This window comes from Hippoglossus hippoglossus, chromosome 6 (genome assembly GCF_009819705.1).
Source record: "Hippoglossus hippoglossus isolate fHipHip1 chromosome 6, fHipHip1.pri, whole genome shotgun sequence".
NCBI classification, from domain to species: Eukaryota; Metazoa; Chordata; class Actinopteri; order Pleuronectiformes; family Pleuronectidae; genus Hippoglossus; species Hippoglossus hippoglossus.
In genome coordinates this window covers 19,891,235-19,912,531 of record NC_047156.1, presented here as the reverse complement: position 1 = coordinate 19,912,531, position 21,297 = coordinate 19,891,235, and the positions used below count along the sequence as shown (strand labels likewise).

At 40.9% G+C, this 21,297-nt stretch overlaps 4 protein-coding genes and 1 non-coding gene across 8 annotated transcripts; 3 read left to right on the top strand and 2 right to left on the bottom strand.

Annotated features, from left to right (window-relative positions):
• Nucleotides 1-244: 244 nt before the first annotated feature.
• LOC117763223 (E3 ubiquitin-protein ligase TRIM33-like) lies at nucleotides 245-6,241 on the bottom strand. Its single transcript, XM_034588184.1, has 9 exons — nucleotides 6,172-6,241; nucleotides 5,789-5,883; nucleotides 5,465-5,604; nucleotides 4,931-5,111; nucleotides 4,207-4,817; nucleotides 3,781-3,904; nucleotides 3,347-3,421; nucleotides 2,184-2,336; nucleotides 245-1,357 (listed from the first exon to the last, which is right to left on the bottom strand). Exons 2-9 carry the CDS (start codon nucleotides 5,852-5,854, stop codon nucleotides 1,154-1,156), a joined length of 1,554 nt encoding a protein of 517 aa, XP_034444075.1. The 5' UTR covers nucleotides 5,855-5,883; nucleotides 6,172-6,241; the 3' UTR covers nucleotides 245-1,153.
• Nucleotides 6,242-7,400: 1,159 nt separating this feature from the next.
• On the top strand, nucleotides 7,401-11,155 carry rpl27a (ribosomal protein L27a). The gene is made up of 6 exons (XM_034588183.1): nucleotides 7,401-7,415; nucleotides 7,897-7,989; nucleotides 8,637-8,700; nucleotides 8,803-8,878; nucleotides 10,126-10,300; nucleotides 10,982-11,155. The coding sequence occupies exons 1-6, from the start codon at nucleotides 7,401-7,403 to the stop codon at nucleotides 11,108-11,110; spliced, it is 552 nt and encodes a 183-aa protein (XP_034444074.1). The 3' UTR covers nucleotides 11,111-11,155.
• Nucleotides 9,789-9,918, top strand: LOC117763922. Its single transcript, XR_004614276.1, has one exon. It is a non-coding gene; the product is annotated as a small nucleolar RNA SNORA3/SNORA45 family (small nucleolar RNA).
• Nucleotides 11,156-12,009: 854 nt separating the features above from the next.
• akip1 (A kinase (PRKA) interacting protein 1) lies at nucleotides 12,010-15,193 on the top strand. Of its 3 annotated transcripts, none has more exons than XM_034588503.1 (5): nucleotides 12,010-12,142; nucleotides 13,969-14,155; nucleotides 14,273-14,347; nucleotides 14,446-14,565; nucleotides 14,785-15,193. In XM_034588503.1, the coding sequence occupies exons 2-5, from the start codon at nucleotides 13,997-13,999 to the stop codon at nucleotides 14,932-14,934; spliced, it is 504 nt and encodes a 167-aa protein (XP_034444394.1). In that variant the 5' UTR covers nucleotides 12,010-12,142; nucleotides 13,969-13,996; the 3' UTR covers nucleotides 14,935-15,193. The 3 variants fall into 3 exon arrangements, with proteins under 3 accessions (XP_034444394.1, XP_034444396.1, XP_034444395.1); XM_034588505.1 differs by lacking the exon at nucleotides 12,010-12,142 and adding an exon at nucleotides 12,157-12,335; XM_034588504.1 differs by lacking the exon at nucleotides 12,010-12,142 and adding an exon at nucleotides 13,229-13,279.
• c6h11orf16 (chromosome 6 C11orf16 homolog) lies at nucleotides 15,094-21,184 on the bottom strand. Of its 2 annotated transcripts, none has more exons than XM_034588494.1 (8): nucleotides 20,975-21,184; nucleotides 20,040-20,262; nucleotides 19,240-19,602; nucleotides 18,640-18,764; nucleotides 18,338-18,491; nucleotides 17,740-17,962; nucleotides 16,584-17,087; nucleotides 15,094-15,472 (listed from the first exon to the last, which is right to left on the bottom strand). In XM_034588494.1, the coding sequence occupies exons 2-8, from the start codon at nucleotides 20,244-20,246 to the stop codon at nucleotides 15,312-15,314; spliced, it is 1,737 nt and encodes a 578-aa protein (XP_034444385.1). In that variant the 5' UTR covers nucleotides 20,247-20,262; nucleotides 20,975-21,184; the 3' UTR covers nucleotides 15,094-15,311. The 2 variants fall into 2 exon arrangements, with proteins under 2 accessions (XP_034444385.1, XP_034444386.1); XM_034588495.1 differs by having other exon boundaries at nucleotides 20,040-20,253.
• Nucleotides 21,185-21,297: the final 113 nt, after the last annotated feature.

Sequence of the window (21,297 nt, the reverse complement as noted above, 5' to 3'; positions counted from 1 at the left end):
AGCGAGTTAATTCCAAAGAAAACCTGTCAGTTTTACCTACGGATTGTGTCCACACTGAGACAGACCTCCAACTGACTTCATATTTATCAAGGCTCCTTTGTTCTTCAGTCAATCTGAATAATCTCCGACAGTGTTGATCAGTTGTTCAGAAATGGGACATGCTGAAGTTGTTGTGGATGTGGAAAAAAACACAAAGATGACCCCTGGTGGCTGTTGTGTGTAATAATGGCAAAACAGTGGAGACGCATATTTACTTTAAACTGCTTTTAAAAATGTGTAAGTCAAAGTCATCAGAAACTCTTAATTAGTAGTATCCTCCCAGTTTCACCTTGATGTTGGAAAACAATACAAACTTCCACTCAGCATGAATTGAAGTATTTCTCTCCACATCATTTCAACTTGTTTCTGCTATAACTGTGACAAATAGCTGACAAAACGTGAAAAGAAGCCAAACACTTTGCCACTTCAAGTTAAGGTGTCATGCTCCAAAGTTGGGGGCAACGTACACGTCTGTATATTGTGGCAGAACCTCTACCCCTAAACAAGCAGTTGTCTGTTTGGAAATTGTGTTAATTATAAAACATATAAGAACCTTGGTTCAATGGTTATAAGACCAGGTATTATACCTGTATAACCGACCACCTACATAGTGTTGTCTGAGGCCCTCGTTTAATTTTCACAGAGTTAAAGAACAATGTCAGTTACATCACAAAAAGTAACATGAGACGAGATGTCTAGTCATCACCCTAATCACCTATCATTATTTACACAGTTTATCATTTGACGGTCGCTGGGGGAGCTGGAGCAAATCCCAGCTGACATTTGGGGGAGGTGGACGGGTTGCCACCATATCGCAGGGCTACAAAGACAAACAACAATTCGCACACACATACAGACAATTTAGAATATTCAGTTAACCTAATCCCAATGTCTTTGGACTGTAGGATCAAACTGGGATTTGAACCTGTGAGGTAGTTGTGCTCACCACCGCATCGCTCTGCTGCCTTTAAACTAATGTGAATAATTTGCCAAAAATTTCTCATACCTGCAAATCTGTGGAAATATCTGACACACATGTTATTGGTTCCCCATAAAAATGCATTTCTCCATGTAAAAATAAAAGTACAAAAGGCTTTAACACAACAATGTTAAGTTAAAGATAATATTTTTTCCCACTAAACGTGTGTCTCCTCTTCCTGTAGTTTTCCTTCCTCTTCCTGCTCAGCCAGCGGAGACGAGCGGCGTCCACTGTGTCCTGGCTGGCCGTCGGGAACGTCCTGTCAGGAAAAATCTCCCTCAGTTTGCTAAAGAAGAACACCTCCAGGTTTCGCCCGGCCTGAGCCACCTCTGAGTCTGGCTGCACATCACAGAGAGAGAGAGAGGAGTTAAATTAAATTTGAATGGCTTTCTGTCAGTAATGACTGGAGGTAAGATATATTATCGGTTTGTCCAATCCATCCACATGTCCATACATAGAAACACCTCAAAGTCATTTCTTCAGACACATTCACTTGGACTCAAAGATGAACTGATCACATTTTTACTGAGAAAGGGTCAAAGGTCACGGTCACGGTGAGCTCATATATTTTGTGAACATGATATATTAGAAGCACCCAGAGGGAATTCTGGCAAATCTGGCAAAACAAAATGTCCACTTGGACCCAATGATGAACTGATTGGGATTTGGTGGTCTATAAGGTTAAGGTCAGTATGACTTCATAAAAAATACATATATGGCCATAACTCGAGAATTCATGAGCTCATTATGAAAATAAAATGGTGACAATATAGTGTGCATCAACAAAACACATAAAAACTGCTGTATTTAGTCTGCATACTGTCTGCTTGGCAGGTACTTTATTTTCTAATCTGAAAACCCTTCCCAATCAAGCTATGGACCTCGGACTGGGATATGTTAGAATCAAAATGGAGCTAGTGATGTCTTGACTTGAGATTTACTCTCTACCAGCAGATAGACACATCCCGATTGGTTGTGCCTATAAATAGACAAATCAAAGTGGAAAATACCACAATTATTGACCTGATAGTATCCGGGCCCCATTTGATGCTACATGTGGAATTTATTCCCTCAAGCTATATTGAAGAAATAATTTGATTACAGGATCAAATTAGATTAAACTGGCAAATCCACTCAGATTCCAACATCCTTATGACACACTTACGTAATTGAAAGTAGCACAGTTCTTGAACATCAGCAGGACGTCATCGACGAACTGCTCAGAGCTGAAGTAGTGCACAGTTTTGCTCTCGTCCAGTTTCCTGCGGATCACCGACAGGTCGATGGGCCTCTTGATGATCTGGTAGTAGTTTCGAGCCTGGAGGGCAGTCACAGATCACATTATTGTACGAGAGGCTGTTGTGTGTTTTCTCTATTCTTTAGGCAGATTGTTATGATCATTACATGATGATGTCACTTTGTGTGAGTTGTACATTAAGTCAGCATAGCAAGTGTCTATTTTGTCCCTGGTAAGTGGTTTTTAACAATCTGGAGTCTGTCCAGACAAATGTATGGACACTGAACATGTTTCACTTATTGTAACAAAACAGTATTTGTAAATCATGTAAAGACTGAGCAGGGAAAACCAACTGAAAGTGTTGATGTTACACAGTATCTCATTCATCATTGAAAACCATAAAACCTCTTCAATGAAAACCTCATAAAAATCACTAGAATTAGTTGGTATAAAATTACTTCATATGTAATAAGTTGTATTATAGTTTAATCAGCTACATTTCCTGTTGTATTACATAAATATTTAAACCATATATTTTTACAATTTTGAACTGTTGCAGAGGGCGCTGTTGCTTAGTAAAAGTTACATAGTGTTGCTTTAAAAGACTGCTTTGTTCCTTTTGATTTATAGTATTTGATAAATTATAATGATTTTATAATGATATGAATTTACAACAGATTATTTTTTACTCAAGGTTAGGTTGTATGTGGTGAAGGAGTCGTACTAATATACATTTAAAATTGTATGCGTACACACTGGATTCTTGCTTTATTTGTGATATATGCTTGTGTATTCTGATAATGCAGGATGGGTCTAATATTTGTCATGACATTAAATTGTAAACTGACATCACCACATTGTGATGTCATTAAGTACAGGCTATTATCTAGTTATTATGACTTGTACTGGTACAGTTCATTGGTACAGGATTATTATTCAGTTGGCACCTTGCACAGATTGTTAAGCCCTATGAGGCAAACAGTGATTTGTGAATATGGGCAATACAAATACAATTTGATTGATTAATTGATTGATTGCTATGAGGGTAATATCCTGCATTAGATCTTTTTTAATAAATCTGTCGGACTGACCAGATGACTGACGGGTTCATGAAACGGAGCACTGAGCAGGTGACTGTACAACAGCAGGGTCAACTTCTCACACCTCTGCAGAGGGAAACACAAACATACACACACACACTCAAACTGATTTGAAACAGAGAAGCATATGAGTGATGCACAATCACAATATACTACAATGTAATTTTGTTGTTATACAAACCCTATGTAACTTCATTCTCTTCTGTGATTCGTCTCTTTAATTTTGTGAAACAGTTATTATCAGTAAAATGACAATTTGGTTTCCCTCCTTATCTTGGTTGGTTATTCATGAGAAATAGAAAGGAAACTGAACTTAATGCCCACATTGGTTATATAAAGGTTTATCAAAATAAAGAAGTATGAGAAAAAATACAAAATTCATCCAAACATCAGCATATAAACCAAACCAGTGCATCACAGCTCACCCTCTGGTCCTGGTCGGACAATGTGTACGGGGGTTTGATTCCCTCACAGTTGTGGATGTTCTCACAGTCGTAGCCCTCCACAGGCTCCTGGTCGGACCTGCACAACGTGCACACCCAGTCACCTCTGTAGGACACACAGGACTGTGTTAATTCACAGTTTAGAAAATATATTTTCTCATTCATTCCAAGGATTGCCACATCTATGAGATATACTTATGTATTTTGTTTGCTGAAGGATACAGTGGCATTATTTTGTCTTTTATTTGTATTATTACATAATAGTAAAAAAGAATATACATAAAAAAGATCACGTTTTTGCATCTGTATCAAGTGTTCCTTCATTACACTGAACACAAACATGAAGAGGGTGTACAGCTTATAAATGCATATACAGTCTGCAGATATGTGTACATGCACAGTATTTACAGTGGGAGGATGATGAGAGGAGGTATGTGACAGGCCGAGTGGTAAACTTTAGGGCAGCGGTCGCAGCAGAGCAGATCTCCTCCATTCAGACAGACGGCACAGAAGTCTTCACTCTCCACCTCCTCAGTCCCATCTCCAGGTTCAGGCTGATGGATGGAGGAGTGTGCCTCCTCCTGTGAGCAGCAAACATCAGCTCTCTGCTCTTCATTCTCCTCCATTTCAACCACATCCACCTCACATGTAGTTTCAGACGCATCCTCAAGCTGCAGGGATGCGGTCTGATCGGTGTCTGGTTCTGGATCCAATACGATCGTAATGGTCTGCTCCAGATCTGGATCCAAATAAAACGTTTCAGAGTTCGATTTTCCATCCGGGTCCCATTCATCAGATCCACAATCAAACAGGATATACGACTGATCCGGGTTTGATTCACAGTCAAAGCCTGCGTCCTGCTCTGGATCTTCACCGGGAAAACTGTCAGGAGAGTACGGTTCAGTCCAGGAAATTGATGTTGTTTCTGGTTGACTGAGATCAGATAATGCTGCCGGTTCAGACTCAGGTGAATCCTCTCTGATCTCTAAAATGTGTGGCTCGTTTTGACTGAATCCATTCTGTGAGCAGAGATTAGGACACAGACGTAAAGTAAAAAGTTAAAATAATCATAAAAGAGAACTCCTGTTTGTCTTTGTCTCAAATGAAAATGTTTAAATCTTCATGTCTCTACCTGTTGAGGATGATTTATAGTGACGTCATTGTGAAGCTCAGTTTGTGTTTGGCAGGGAAGTCGATCCAGAGACACCTCAGGCTGCAAAGACGATAAGGAGACGGACTGGAAGTTCAGGCGTTCCAGGCTCACTACAGGTATGCAGGAATTACCCAGAATCCTCTGGGCCTCTGTATGAACCCTGTGGAAATAGATGAAGACTTGACTGACATTTTTCAAGCAGATCAATCGACACAAAGAATGTCTAGCTTTCTAATCGCACAAACAAAATATTGTCTTGTCAATTATCTCAAATCATAATCAGTTTTACTATTTTGGAAATACACCTATTACCCTTTGGACAGAGTCAGGCTGGATATTTCGATGTGTTTTCTGTCTTTAAGTCAAACTAACTAACAAGATGCACAGACATGTGAGAGGTATCACTCTTCTCTCAAAGGAAAGCAAATCAGCTTATTTCCCAAAATGTCCAACTTTTCCTTTCAATACAAATGTGTTGTGGAGCGACAATCTGCATGTTGTGATTTCATTTACCTTATTCTCTTCAGTACAGCTGCGACACTGGTAACAGGTTGTCTTTGTTGTTTTTCAGATGATGGCGAAGCTGCTCCAGCTTCTCCGTTGTAAAACTGACTTGACTCCTTTTTCATCTCAGAGAATCCACTCCTGCAGAGCTATCAAATAATGAGATTGATCATTCTCATCAATAATAATCAAATTAAATATCAACAACTGTTCTCCCACTTTCTCCGCACTGTAACACTTGGACACTTGGTTCCTCAGCCGAAGATTCTGGATTTAGACAATATTCTCAGATGGCATGGCCTCCAGTGAGAGCTGGGCTCTACACTCTCCTACCTGTGGAAACAAGGTGGCACGCCTTTGGGGAAGGTTGCCATGGCATCTTTGCACCAGGTCTGTCATCTCCAGGAGATCAGGCCCCTTGGGGTTAACTGAGAAAAGAGAAAACACAGAAGAAGCTGCTGGTTTGAAAACTCCTGTGTGCCCCATGTTTGACGGCAAAATACAGGAATCAAAACAAACAGAAAAGCACAAAAAAGCAGGAGGTGAAGCAGAGCAATTTGATTTTCTGATTAATTTATGTGCACATTTGACCAAGGAAAATATTACAGGGAAATTTGAAGGATAATAACATGTACAAAAAATAGACATAGCACATGATGAGTAGAAACAGAATGTTAAAAATGCAGGAATTAAGTACAATGGTAAGTGTGTCTTACCTGAGTGTGAATGATAGAAAGAACAAGATTTGTGCTTCAGGAAGCAGGTGAGTGTGTCCTCCGGTGGATGTGAGCTGAAGATGAGAGGGATGCAACTGTTACATGTGTCCAGTATCAAGGGTGACACGGACGATTTGATTGGTGGAAAGCAGATTCAACCTCGGCCAGCTGTGACATTGCAGTACTGCTCATAGACAGTCACAAGTGCATCATGAATTGTTTCTTCAGAAATGGTTTGACGTCAGTAGTCCTATTGTGGGATAGCTTTACTTTTACTTTACATGACATTGTTAGAGGCACCATATTTTATAATATCACCATCTCAAAATGAACTAGTAGCTTTAGCTCTTGGAAAATAGAGTGATGTAAAAACTATAAAATATAAAGCACTTCAAAATGGAAATTTCTAAGTAAAGTACTTTCAAATTGAGTACAGTACTTGAGTAAATGTACATGTTTGAATTCCATTTTCATTATTCTGAGATAACTACAGCAATTATATACAACTTCTAACATGTGAAATTTCCAACAAGATTAATTACTGAGTGATTTAAGAAGAACATCCCTTACAGCTTTGATGAGGTTGAATAAGGCTCAGATGTCTTTTCTTCCATCGAAGCATGAAGCAGATATCAGAATATAAACCGAGTTCACTCCTGTAATAAATTTATATTTCGAAATAATTTGCTTACATTTGAATAAAAGGGCAACTGTCTGTAAATGAACTTCTAACTTGTCTGAGCCTGTATGAACCACAGATAATGCAGCATCACACTAACTTGATAATGAAAGTGTTTTAATCCTATACTTACTTTGGGTTTCACAGGAAATTTACTTTGCATCTCAGAATAAAAATAACTTTTGTTCCTCTCTTTACTCCTACAGGTAAAAACAAACCACATTTGAATTAATTTGAATTCATTTAAATCTTTATTTGGATGTGCAACACACTCATAGATATCAATACCCTGACATGTCAGATTTTTTCAAGATTCATGAATTAATGTTGAAAAACATCCTATCTCACAATGTGGAATAAAGTGAAAAAATATTTCCTAGAACCGCCCCCTGACCCTAATCCCTAAACCTCACCCTTCGGATCTGCACCAAGATTTAACGGGTTCGTCCTTGACACATACCATATCCTTCCAACATTCTTTCGTGGTTATCCCTTCAGCAGTTTTTTGAGAAATCCTCCAAACTAACAAACAAATGCAAATGAAAACATAATGTCCTCGGTGGAGGTAAAAATACACCTTGTCCTGTCAGCTTTGAATAACAGTTGCCAAATTTACATTTACACATGTAGAATCAGCAATATTTCATGATCAGTATCAAGATGTTCAGTAAGTAACCTGAGGAAAAAATGTAAGTAGAACAGTGTGTCTGTTGTTCTTTTGACCATCTTGTATGCACACATGATCAGTACCTTACCTGAAGTACACGTATAGGGTTTATGCTTTAATAAAAAAAATACCCATACTGCACTGCTTGGCAGCAGAGGTAGTCCTGGAATATTGATTCTGCTACACATGCAAAGAGGTGGAAAAAAAGAATGAAGAGTGTGCTTATCTAATAAAACACAATATTTCGTCGGCGAATCTGCTACAACACCATGGAGATGAACAGAATAAGAGAAGTTTTAAGTTTTATTCAATCTCCAGTCCAGTAGGTGGCGGTAGCGAGCCTGTAAGCAGGTTTACCAATCGCCATTAAAACCCAAAGAAGACACACTGCACTTTGTTGTCGGGAAGCAAATCTCGCACAAAACCGCGTGAGTTCCAAATCCCGTTCCTCTTTCAACTCTCCTCCAAGATGGTAGGTGCTATCGTGAAGCCCTCAGCACTGAACTAGAGATAAATCTGTGTCCATCCTCGTGCGTTCGGCCAGGAAAAGTATCACCCGGTGACATTTTGTTGAGCGGTCCCCTCTGCTGCGTGGTTCCTGGCTGTTATTACACACATTTATTCATTATACAGGGATTTGTGAGCAGTTGCCTGTGTGGTAGCTTGGCCTCCGGCTGCTGCAGCTAGCCTGCGCTTTCTGTCCAGTGGTTAGCTTGAGTTAACGTGAAGCCACCGTTGTCTTCATTAATGTGACACAAGTAGCTGCTGCCAATGTTAGAACCGACCCTGAATACTGTGCTAAACGCGTAAAACTGCCTGTGAGCTAGCGCTAGCTTCTGAGAATGCTAGGCAGCATGTAAGTACCCGGGGACATGGGCTGGACCGGCTGAGCGCGTTTTACTATTGCAATGTGTTTGCTGTGTCCCGTTTTGAGTTTATGTAGTTTTGCACTCCAGTGTTTTAAGTTGACCGGCTGTCTAACCCGCCGTGATGCCAGACTAGACAGGTTTTCTCGGTGTTCTGAATTGTTGCTAACCAGCTAGCTTCACACCTCTAGAAGCCACATCAGTGAGGGTTGAAGTTCAGGTGTTTTAATCTTCATCCATTGTTTCCAAACAGCCGACCAAGGCGACCAAGACCAGGAAGCTCCGAGGACACGTCAGCCACGGACATGGTCGTATCGGTGAGTATCAACATCCCATGTACCCGAGTGCTGAGTAGTTTTAGCTGCTTAAGTCTGTTTATGTCACTGTGATAATGAACATTATTTCGTCCATCTGAACAGGCAAGCACAGGAAGCATCCTGGAGGTCGTGGTAATGCTGGTGGCATGCATCACCACAGAATCAACTTTGACAAATAGTAAGTGCTGCTCAATGTGTCGGAATGGCTGAGTAGGAGAGAAGTGTTTGTTTTAGTGTTCAGCTGATCTCACATGAACCTGTCTTTAGACTGTATTTATGCCAAAGTGTGTTACAAAAATAATGCCCTGCTGGTGTTAAAACTTTCTTCTGTTGACACACATCTTATACTTGAGAGTGTGGTGTAGAGAATGGTATAGTAGTCAATACTATGACATTTCTATGATTCTTGATATCCAACTCAATACTTAACCAAAAACTGAACAATAAATCCCACTTACTTTAACACGCACTGCTTTATCAAAATATTTGAACATACAAAACCAGTGATTATGTAACCTTCTACGGACTAAGAAACAACAGAGGCAGCACATGCAATGTACTAACACACCTATATAAGTGCAAGGCTGCCAAGGAGACAACTCTGTGTGGTGTTTAGTGAAGTGGGCAGATTATCTGGGAACACTGGAAAAGTAATATGCAGTGCAGCAATCCAAGGACAATTCAATTGCATTATGTTGTAGTTTGGAAAGGCAGTGTCTGTAAGATTCTTCAACATATTGTATGGTAATCATTTGTATTAGTCAGTTTCGTCTCATCTACATGATGGAAGGACGGTTGTTATAATGTCACAATGAAAATGGAATTTACGAAGTAAATGCAACTGCATGCCTGTGTTTACTGCACTGTTAATATGAATGTGTCTAGGAGCAATTCCTGACAGAGGTGTAGGTTTGTGTTTATCAGCAATAGTATCTACATGTCAATGCAGATTAATAAACAGATTTTCTATATTCCAGATATAGGACACTGACATTTGTGTGAAACATTCATTCATCAGTTGAGCATGGCATTGTATCTCATGCCTGCATTCCTGCTGATGTGTTAGTCAAGTAATGGATAATCTTTGTGTAGAGACTAGAGTCTCACCTTGACACAAAATCATTGTCTTGGTGTGCTTGAGTCCTCTTAGAGTGAAGACTGGTCCTATTCACCGACTGGCTTTTTGTTGGTCAGTCACCCACATGGGCAGTTACAAAACTTCTATCATGTCTCGGTCTAACTTTGCTGACTCATCTTGTGCTTGTATCACACACAAGATTTATGGTACAGCAATACTTTTAACAAAAGATTGATTACTTGTCCAAGAGACGACCTATATTTCCTGTCCTGTCATTCGTGACATACAATGAAAGGACTGGTTGTATTGCAGTAAACCTTACATCTGTATTTTCTGTTGACCCTCAGCCATCCGGGCTACTTCGGTAAAGTGGGTATGAGACATTACCATTTGAAGAGAAACACCACCCACTGCCCCACCATCAACCTGGACAAGCTGTGGACGCTGGTGAGCGAGCAGACCAGACTCAACTATGGCAAGAAGCCTGAGGGTCCCGCCCCCATCATCGATGCTGTGCGCGCTGTAAGTGTTGGCCAAAAAACTCTCATCCCTTATTACTGTTAAAACAATGCAGAGTTTGGGTCATTGGGAGCCTGAATGTCCATGACTCATCACATCATGGATGTAAAAACGAACAAAGTTATAATTTCAAATGTCAACCATAGTGTTACCAGTTTAATTTAGAGGTTAAATTCACATCTGCAATGTCTTACACAAACTCTGTAATTAACTTATTTTTCCTAAGGCTACCCGTGTTGAATTACCCCGATAGCTAAAGCATAAATTTCTGTTATTTGAGAAGGTTTTTTTGCTTGGCGTTACAAACCTTGTTAATAGTCCAAGTAGTAAGTAATTGATTTTTGAAGCTCTAATTTTGAGACAATGGCATTGCTGATAAAAATGTGAAAGTACTGCTGAAGTGTAATTATGCATACTCCCAACATATTGCCATGATATCTGTAACAAATTACGTTCTCTCACTTTTGCAGTCAAATTCGTTTTACTTAGAGATAGAATGAGTTGTGCAAATGAATGTAATGTGCACACGTTCAGTGCTCTGTCATTTCCTGTTAAGTATGGGCAATTATTGCAACTTAAGCCTCTGTACAGTTTGTACATGAAAACAGCGGAGTGGCATATTGTCAGATGGTGATACTTGGTTTATTTAGCTATGGTGCACTAATGTGTCTTATATTTTTACAGGGCTACTACAAAATTCTTGGCAAAGGCAAGCTGCCCAAACAGCCTGTGATTGTCAAGGCCAAGTTCTTCAGCAGAAGGGCCGAAGAGAAGATCAAGGCAGTGGGAGGAGCCTGCGTGCTGATGGCATAAAACTCTTGTCAGTGTGTTTTTTGCAAAAATAAACTGTATAAATGGCAAAGTGTTTGTCATGTCTGATTTCTAATGGCACAATGAATAAATGTACTACGCAATCTGTGCAAATGTTACAATGTTTTAGTACATTGAAGAACGTCCTTGTCAGGATCACTTGCACTGATGTGTGCACAATTATGAACACGTTACATGGATGAAGGCATCCAGGACATCTGATTTAAGTCAAATTTAGACTAGGGACAGCTCACTGAGAGGATACTGAACTTCATAAAACAATGTTGACTTATTTGGTTAATGAGTTTCTTTTTCCAGTGAAAGAATACAGACTTGGTTGTGAAAACCACTAAAGATTTGATGCAGCAATAATTTTACATTGGGCATTCGCTGCAGTTTTGATAAATTGAGTAGGGGAACCCTGGAAACTGGTTGGTGGCAGTGAATCTTGGTGTAGAAACATCAGGAGGGAAGGAGTTGGTATACAAGTCTTTGGCAAGGAAGCTTCTGAAGCCTAGGCATTAAACCATTAAAAGTGATGGTGCTAATTGTCAAACTTGACGGCCAACAGGAGGACACCTGTTTATTAACTTACCAAACGGTGACTTATCTGTCCAGCAAGTATTTTTTAAACCTTATCTTAGAGACTTAACTGCAGAATTTAATATGGAGCAAAAAGCTTTATTATGTATCAAATGAAGTTTTTCAAATTTCATCACTCATTAAAACTCCTGACCCTCAGACTGGAGTTACGTTTTTAAGGTGAACAAAGATCAAGGGTGCAACCTTACAAACACTACTTTTGAGGTGAATAAGGATTTTTTGAAACTCACTAGATGATTATGGGCATATTTGCAAACCCTTCCAAATGTTTAGAGATAAACCTCCACGTTACTGGGTGCTGTGGGCGGGGGGCGGGGCTTAGCATGCAGCACTTCCTGTCCTGACACTTTGACACAGCACAGCCACGAGCGGAGAGTGAAAGTGATGCTTCACACACTTGCAAGTGGAAAATGTGACAACTAAACGATAAAGGTAAGTGACAGAAGAAGCGTGGGTTTTACGTATCAGTGTCGTGTTTCTGCGCATTTTCTCTCAACGCAACAAGTAAACACGTAAACCATCTCCTCACTGGATCACTTGCATGAAGCGACTTTAGAAGCGGACACGTGAGATTGCAGCTGTTTCTGTTGAGCTCGTGAAAACTACGGCTGACTTTACGAAGAACGTGAGTTGCTACGAAACAAAACAAAACAGCCGCGTTCTATCAAAGCTTAGAGTGGCGTTAATCTTCACGCATGCGCAGTTTCGTTGATTTTCTGCTGCGTTCGCTTGTCCTGTATTAATTGTGAGACGTAGAATAAAGTAGCTCATGATCAGATGTTTGTGAATAAAGCCACCAAACCTATATTACTACTGACCGATTCAAGTTTTTGTTTGTTTTAAAAACAAAAATGTTTTGTTATTTGTCGTTGTTTTTCAGGTATATCTTATTTTAAAAGGCCAGCTCCAGTTGATTATTTGTGATGATTTGCTTCTATTATAAGTTCATAGTAAATGTAGTACCTTCAGCTTTTAGGATGTTATTCAAACAAAACAGGTGATGACAGGCTTGGGCTTTAGGAATGTGTTTCAGACATTTGGCACAGTTTCCTGGCATTTATCTCTTACTGCAGAATAACTGATAGTGAAGATAGTTGTTAGTTCCACCACACTTCTTACCCCTTCTTATCCCTTTTAAGTTAGTCTAAAAAAATTGAAAATACTGGAAAATGTCAGTGAAGTAAAATTGCTTAATGCACAGCTGTCACAAATGGTCAGGGAATCTGCACCAAATTGCTCACACTCGCTCTTGTACTCACCTCAGTGAGTGACAACCATCTTTGTTTTTTGCTAGTGGAAAATGTCAATCATATTTTCCCATAACCCAAGATGACGCGTTCACCTTTCTAGTCTTATCCAAACCAATAGTCTAAACATACTCCGTTTCATATCATTGAAAACTAATACCATTATCAATGTTACATTTGAGCAGCTGTTAAGTTTTGGTATCTTTGCTTAGTATCGATTGTTGATTTTAATTGTCATTTCATTTCAGCTTCACATCAAACCATCAAATCAGTCCAGTTTATATTTGGAATAAAGCTCGAGTCTGTTGGTCTTCACTGTGAGGTAAAGTAAAAAAATAAACTGCCTGAGCCAATGCTCTCTACTTGTTCCTCCTCTCAGGTGAAGGTGTTAGAGATAAATGTCTAATACTGGGCCAGATACTAAGACTAGACTTCTTTTCCAACACGTGTACTCTATTGCTACAGGAGTCTTCAATTGTTGGTCGAAATAATTCACTGGAGAAGGTCAGAGTTCAATGCAGTAGAATTTATTCTTTTACAAGTGATAAACCCGAGCTGGCTCCAGAGCCCAACTGAAGACTAAGCTTCAGACCTTCTGCTTATATGCTCAACTCCGTCTCTGCTGTTGACCGTTCAACCAATCAGGAGGTGGCTTTCTCTACCTCCTTTCTAGTTCAAAACTTCTGATTTGTCCCGAATCTAATGATGACATATTTCCTTTAGTGAATTTTGGCATTTTGGTAAATCACTGGTTTTTAATGGTATATTAAATCACTGGTTATCTTCAGTCCAATTCTGAGACCTATTATAAATCTTAGAAATTGGAGGCCTTTGAACTGAGCCTTTAATCGGTATGACTTCATATACCATTTGAAATCTCAGTCATCGGAGGCCTTTGATCTGAACCTTTAGTTGGTATGGCCTCATTAGCCTGCCGCTGCACCTTAAAAACATAGTATAAGAACTTAAGCTTGCAAAGAATAAATGTATCCCGAATTTTCTACATCTAAGGTCACCTGAGTTTTTACATGACTTGGTCATGACAAGCCACGCCTGGCTGGAGTCTTCCCTGCAGCGCTCTGCCAGTCTGGGTCTCGAGGTGCTGCAGCGGGCCTCCAGGCGCAGCGTCGACTGGACCAGCACTGGTACATCCCAGACCCCGACTACCATAGAGGAAGACACGCAAATCCCTGTCAAGGTGCCTACATGGTTTCTGTGTAATGTCACTCCTTCAATTGGTTGATTAACCCTGACTGAGTTTCACATTAGCTCATCTATTCTCAAGTCAAGCTCCTCGCTTTTGTTGCCTTTTCAGAGATGCCACACAGAGCTAAATGATGCCTTTGCGACCCTGGCAGAGCTCATGGCACAGACAACCTATCAGTGCAAGGTCAGTAAATATCTGTGAGGTGTTAAGTCTTCACCTGATGTGTCTGTGCTCTCAGCCAGTGACCGGGAAGACTAAAATATATACTCTCTGTGCTTTAGAGGTTTTATGAGTCAGGCTGTTGCACTGACCCGACTGACAAAGAGAGGAAACACGTGTCCAGGTTCCACACTCGACCAGCTGCTGGGAAGGCAACCGCCACTCTGCCAACCAGGAAACGCGTAAGAGCCTCGTACAACAGAAAGTTGTTTGAATCTACTGGAAACTAGACTTCTTTGGCCGAGATACTAAATGATGCATCTTGTAGAAAGAATATTATTTTGATATTTCTGCTGCTTCTTGAATTCAACAGTCATTAGAGGAACTTTACAGTGCTTCCACATCAGTTTCCCTTCTCCAGTCCTCCGATGCTCTTCTGCAAATACAATTTCTTTCTTCAGGGTCACGTTTCGGGAACAGGTGACGATTTCCACATCGAGGTTTCTCCGGGAACGTATGCCATCACTGCCTACATTCCAGAGTCGCAGCAGCAGACTCAGCTGGTTAGTGTCAGAGCTGGAGAGAGCATCGACCTCACCTTTAACCTCTGACCAAACCAAACCCCTTCACCTGCTTTCACAGAACTGACCAATGCTAATGCTAAGTATATGCTAAGTATACGTGTTTTGTTGCCTGCTTTACATGGAGTTTACATTTTATTTTATTATCGGAAAGGTTTCTTTCCTGCACAATGAGAAGCCATATTTTGATGCATTTTATTTATTGTATTGAAATTAAACCATGATGTCATGCACTTAACAGTATTTTACCTGCATCAGTGTAATCAAATAAAGTGTTTTTTTATTCAAACAGCGTTTTTCTTTTTTACAGACTTTATTGACACATGTCAAGTTTCATAATCTGCACTCTGACATGTTTTTCCTAAACAGTAGCGTTGTTTAGGCTGCAGTCCCACAGGTAGTCGAGGTTAAAGGTTCATGCCAAAAATGTCTATGATGTTAGCTCTTCTCCCGTTAGCACCAGGAAGTGACTGAAACATAGAGCTGTGATTGGACAAGGAGGTGCTGATCTGCGGGACAGGGAAGCTGAACTTCACAGGTTGTGAGGTCCTCCTGGGCACCTCGCTCCCTGCAGATTAACATAGAAAATGAGAAACATGCACAGATCTCCTGCAGGTTAACTGGTGTTACTTTACATTATCAGAGGCTTTTGTTGGAAACCTCAACTGCAATACCATACTATGACCACAATACCAGTGTCATTGATTTTTCTATGCAACTGCAATGGCAAAAGGCAGTGGCTAAAGGATTTATGTTTTCAGGTTGTCTGTCCTTATGTACGCACATCCGTCCCATTCTTGTGAACACTGAACTGATTAGATTTTTGTCAAGGTCACGGTGGCCATATTTTTGGCCTCTTAAACATGATAGTTTAAGTCTGTCCATAAGGAATTTCTCCAAATTCTGACCAGTTGGCACTAGGACTCAAATATGAACTGATTAGATTTCAGGGGTCGAAGGTCACTGACCTCATTTGTAGACTGAAACTACACTGGTTGGCAGAGGCCTACAACCACAGGGTGGATTTAGGGAAGTGATATCAATAGATGTGTGCACTTTGTTGGAGCTTGACTGAATTTAAGGGGACTGTTGGGCCTTGGTGGAGATATGAACACTTTTGATTGCCATTCCAGTCTGGTGTTTACATTAGTACAAGTGTTTGTCAGAATTCAAGGTGAAATCAATAATTTGACAGCATCTAGTTTTGAGTTGGGTTGTTTCATCAAATTGTTGGTCAACAATGAAAATAACACCAAACATGCCATTGCACAAATACAGAGGGCATGAATTTATAATGTATCAGCATTTTCAAATGGACCGGTGTGATCCAACACTAGATCAATTTCTCAAGCAAAGTGTGTCCAACGTTCTTTTTCCTGTTTCTAAACGTTTTACCACACAGATGAATAATGATTCTGGGACCATACTTCTTTTTGTGTTGACAGTGTCCTTTCCTTCATGAGCATTTACCATGTATTTCACATGTCTGAAGGGATATCTCGATAAGCATGTCACTATGTTGAACTGTCACTATGGTACTGTGAAAAACTGATCTGTACTTCAGTTTTCTCTGGATGGATGATGTTTATGCTCTTTCTCTTTTGTGCCGTAAAGCAAAACAAGATGATTTCCCTCAAAGTCAAGAACTTATTAGTGTAGTGAGTGTCTGTGTTTCCCACCTGGCTGTCTGTGCTGAGGCTCGGTCCCTATACTCCTCCAGTACCTCCAGGGAGGACGTTGGTGTTTACTCCTCATTTTCACCGCAGGAGGAAACGTTGCTCTGGTCTCACCATCAGTAAGAGATGAAGAGGAACAGGACTCTGGGTCACCTTTTCCCATTTCTGTATCTTTGAGGTTCAGCCACTTATCCCGCACTGCCCTCTCAGATCCATCCATCTCTCCGAGACTGGACCTGTATCTGGGTGGAACCACGCAGGGCCGATGGTTGGCGACTGAAGGACAGCAAGGTGAAGCTGAGCAGTCAAAGCAGAACAGCTCGGGAGGGCAGGAGGAGCGGCAGGCACAAAGCCAGCTGCACTTTTGACTCTGGGCTGATGTTGGGATTTGGAGCTCTCTGGTTATCCTGTCATAGTGAGATTCCAAAATGGGTAAAACCAGGCGGTCAGGAACCAGAGACACACAGCCGTTCCACATCAGCACCCGGAGACTCACAACACCATTAGCTGCAGGAAAAAGACTAAGATATAACAGGGCTTTACTGGGGGTGATCATGACTAGATAGGACAACAATAATCTTGACATGCACCATCTTCAGTATAGAGAACATTTGTAAATTTAAATTTCTTTGTAAAGACAGAAAAGTATGAAAGCAATAGAAAAAGTGATTTTCTAGCCATTATTTGTTTATATTAAGAGTACCAGTACCCTGCCTAATAGGAAGTGATTCTGTTCTGTAAAGCGCTTTGAGTAGTATTCAAGACTAGAAAAGCGCTATATACTGTAAATACAGACCATTTACCATTCTTTAAATGTTGTTGCCATGATGGAGATCAGCACCTGTGCTGTGTCCTTGTCTCAGTCCAATATGGTGAAATACAAATATTCAAATATCAATATGCTGCTGGAGTTTATCCGAGGACATGTTTTTGGAATTAGCAGGTAGATGTGGAATTAGCTATTGTTCCTGTTAACAATGTACCAGTGGTTGGACAGATATCTGTCACTGAATTAGTTTGATACTTAAGAAAACCTAAAAATATCTTTCAATAAATATAATCCTGAACAGAATTATTTAGTAGAAGGTTTAATTTAATCGCTCCATTCACATTACTGCATACATCTGTAAAAATGTTTCCTCTGCACTTCCAAAACCACCTCTGCGCTCTGTGATGGCCATAGCTCTCCCCGGCCCGTAGCTTCTCAGATTTGGTTCCCATGGCGACAGGACAGCGTCTCCAGGAACCAGACAGCGCCTATGATGCCCGAGGTGGTGGCTCACCATGTCCAGGGAGCAAACCAGCTGCCTCTGGGAGGAGACCACGCCCAAACCAGCAGTGCCTGGACAGTCAAATTCGACTACCCAGACTCCTGTGCGGCCCTGAGTTTAGACATATGGGAATAAGATGTCTCGTGATCCTTTTGCCCAAACCACCTCCGGGGGTGGTCAGGGATGAAGAGTGACCACATATAACATGTGTAAGTGTGATCGTGATCGACAGAACAGCTACTTGTGACTAAACAGTTGCTCAACCACTATCCAGAATCACTTCTCATCACAGCACACAAACACACACACACACGCACACACACACACACACACACACACACACACACACACACACACACAGAGAAAGACACACATGTTCTTTTACTATCACTGTGTGGACAACTCATTGATATGATGCATTCAGGAGCCACGTTCCCTACCTCCACACACACACAGTGAGACACACACAACACGACATCGGCTCACCTGAACTTGTTGTATGACAGTGCCCAGATAATACAAGCCATCCACCTCTCTCCTGGCCAGCACACAGGATCCAGGGAAGAACTCTGAATGGGCCAGGGTTCGGTCAGACAGCACACAGGAGGGGACCAGGCGGGCCGGATTATCCAGACTGGACCTGAGAGGCCAGGGTACAGCTGAAATGTGTGTGTGTCACTGGGCTGATGATTGCACCCAAAGCACAAACTATATGTATGATATCTGAGACCTGATGATCTGACAGATCAGGCTTTCAAATGAGTAAGTAGTTAACCATGGAAACTGACCTGAGCAGAGAAGACATGTTGTGCTGCTGCTGTGGGATCATGACTGAAGTGGACGGACAGCGACACCCGGCTAGAGAGACGAATGGCACTGACGATTGGCTCTCAGCTACATACAGAGGAATCACCTGATGGCAGGCATAGAGAAACAGTCACAACGTTATATGTGGACATTGTCACTGTTTCTTATATCTATACTTTGTTTATCTCACACTGAAACTGGTTTGGATTGTAGGTGTAATGTATTGCAGCGTTTGTGTGTCGGCATAGTTTATGTTTGCTGATAAATGTTGCCACCATGACTGTGGGGTATGGTGTCTTAGGATCCAATCAATGTCAGTGTAGCTTGTTAGCTGTAGCTATCTGAATAGTAAAGTAATTGAGTAGATTATAAAAGCATAGGTTATAATAATCAATGCAGCTTCCGGGTCATGATTCCATGCTCCAATATGACATAGTGACATTTTCACAACTGGATTCAATATCAATATAGTAAATTAAACTCTGTCGTTGAAACAAACATGTTAACATACACAAAAGTGAAAAGAAGTTGTGTTTCTTCTTCAATCCACCACATACCATCCAGCACCCATTCTGTCATACCTTCCCCAGTTTCCCATTGGAACCGTCTACAATCACATAACAGCTTCCTCCTGTGGCCTGAGTCAGACACTGCAGGTAATCTCTTGTGTTGCCGTCCAGCTGACTGTATGACTCCTGCAGATAGAAAGTGTTCACAGGCCTCCCGGCTGCCAGGGCGGGCAGAGCTCTCAGCAGGGCCTCCGGCTGGTCAGGGAGGTCCGTGGCGAGCAGGTGGACGGCGTGACAGGTCGGGTCAGAGAGGGCCAAACTCAGGGCGGCCAGGAGACCTCTGCCGGGGCCGCACCTGATGGAGTGAATCCAGGACAGAGCGGTGTACACTGTGTCAGGAGCACAGGGAAGCATGTGGTGGGACCAGCAGCTCACCTGCAAAGTGGATAACAGAAAATTTGTCCTGAGGTAAAGGGGCTCTCTGATTAAATAAAAAATGTTATATTCAAATTTTATATTCTCTCAGTAAATAGGACACTACCAACTTTGATTTACTTTACTTTTTTTTTTTAAATACCATGTTATTTAGATTAAATCATCAGTCCATCACATCACAACCTCTGAACTCAGGTATAGATAATCATGGTTTCCACAGGCCACAATGACAAACTGCCTTTAACTCATTAAACAGAAGCAATTCATTGTATTTTTTAATAACCATCCTTTATGCTAACAAGGGCGATTCAAGCCAGCTACAATAGATGATTTGTCAGTAAGTTGTTCTTTCCACCTCCAGAGAGTTTTTCCTTCTGTGATCTCCTGGTGCTGTACTCAGGAAACAGTCCCCCCCCCCCCCCCCCCCCCCCCCTCACCTTGTCTGAGAACGTTACGATGTTGAAGAGAGAGTCTCTGAGTGAAGCTTTAGTCAGCAGGGTCTGGATCAGCAGCCGTTTCACTGACCCCAGAACAGCTCTCATGCTCTCTGAGCTGTCCAGGACAAAAGTGATGTTGCAGCCTTTTTTCCCCACAAACAGTGGGATCAATGCATCCTCAGACGCCCCCATCTGCCTGGATGTCATTCCAACACTGAAAAACCTGAAGGAGTGATACCATTAACTGGATTTTCAGTGGTTTCATATAGAGTCATAGATTTTCTGGAACTTATTTAGACCCTTGCTAAATTTAACATTGTAATGCTACAAATACAATGGATGATTGTATCACGTGAGCATATTAACCTATATGTTGTAGTTGTATTAAACATAACATTTGTTTTTCTTAATCTCTTGGTGTGAAAAAGTTATGTTGTCCCAAAATATTCAAATTTTTAATCTCTTTTGTAAATGGTGAGTGGAACAAGTACTCAGATATTTTGCTCAAGTAAAAATAGCTATGCTACAGTGTAGAAATACTCAAAAGTAAAAGGACTTGAATCCAATTTTTACTTAAATATTTTACTGAAAACATAATTAGATATGCTCATAACAATGCATGCTGGCAAAATCATGTTTTATATTAAAAATATATATATACAATATATATAAAGTAATTGAAATGTGAAATACTCAAGTGAAGTACATGTAGCTCAAAACTGTAATTTAGTATCGTACTTGAGTAAATTCTCTCAGTTTCATCCCATCACTGAAACAAAGTTTAAAACTTGTGACTGACAATAACAGGAAACATAGTTATTCTGTTAATGTTCTGTCACCACAAACACAACACACAGTAAATGAAGCAGCTAAATACACAACTCTTTCCTTGTTATTTGATCTAAAGTTAAGTATAGACTCAGGACTTTACCTACACTTTAATGTGGTGTGCACAGTCAGCCGCAGGCGTCAACTTGGCCTCACTGTTGATGTTGGTTTCTATGGAGAAGTGTTCAGCATCATGGCCACTGGGGGGGCTGTTCACCTACCAACCAGCCAACCAGGGTGCGTTACCAAATACTACAGTCACGATACAGTTGCTGGGTTACAGTCACCCTCTTCAACGGTAGCTCTTATTAACAGCTCTAATTATGTCACGCTACTTTTAGCTGGCCCAGTTTTATAAGTGGTCCTCAGATAGAATAGCACAGGGACAAATTATTAAAGTGATATACTGTATGTTGCATTGTGTGTTAGG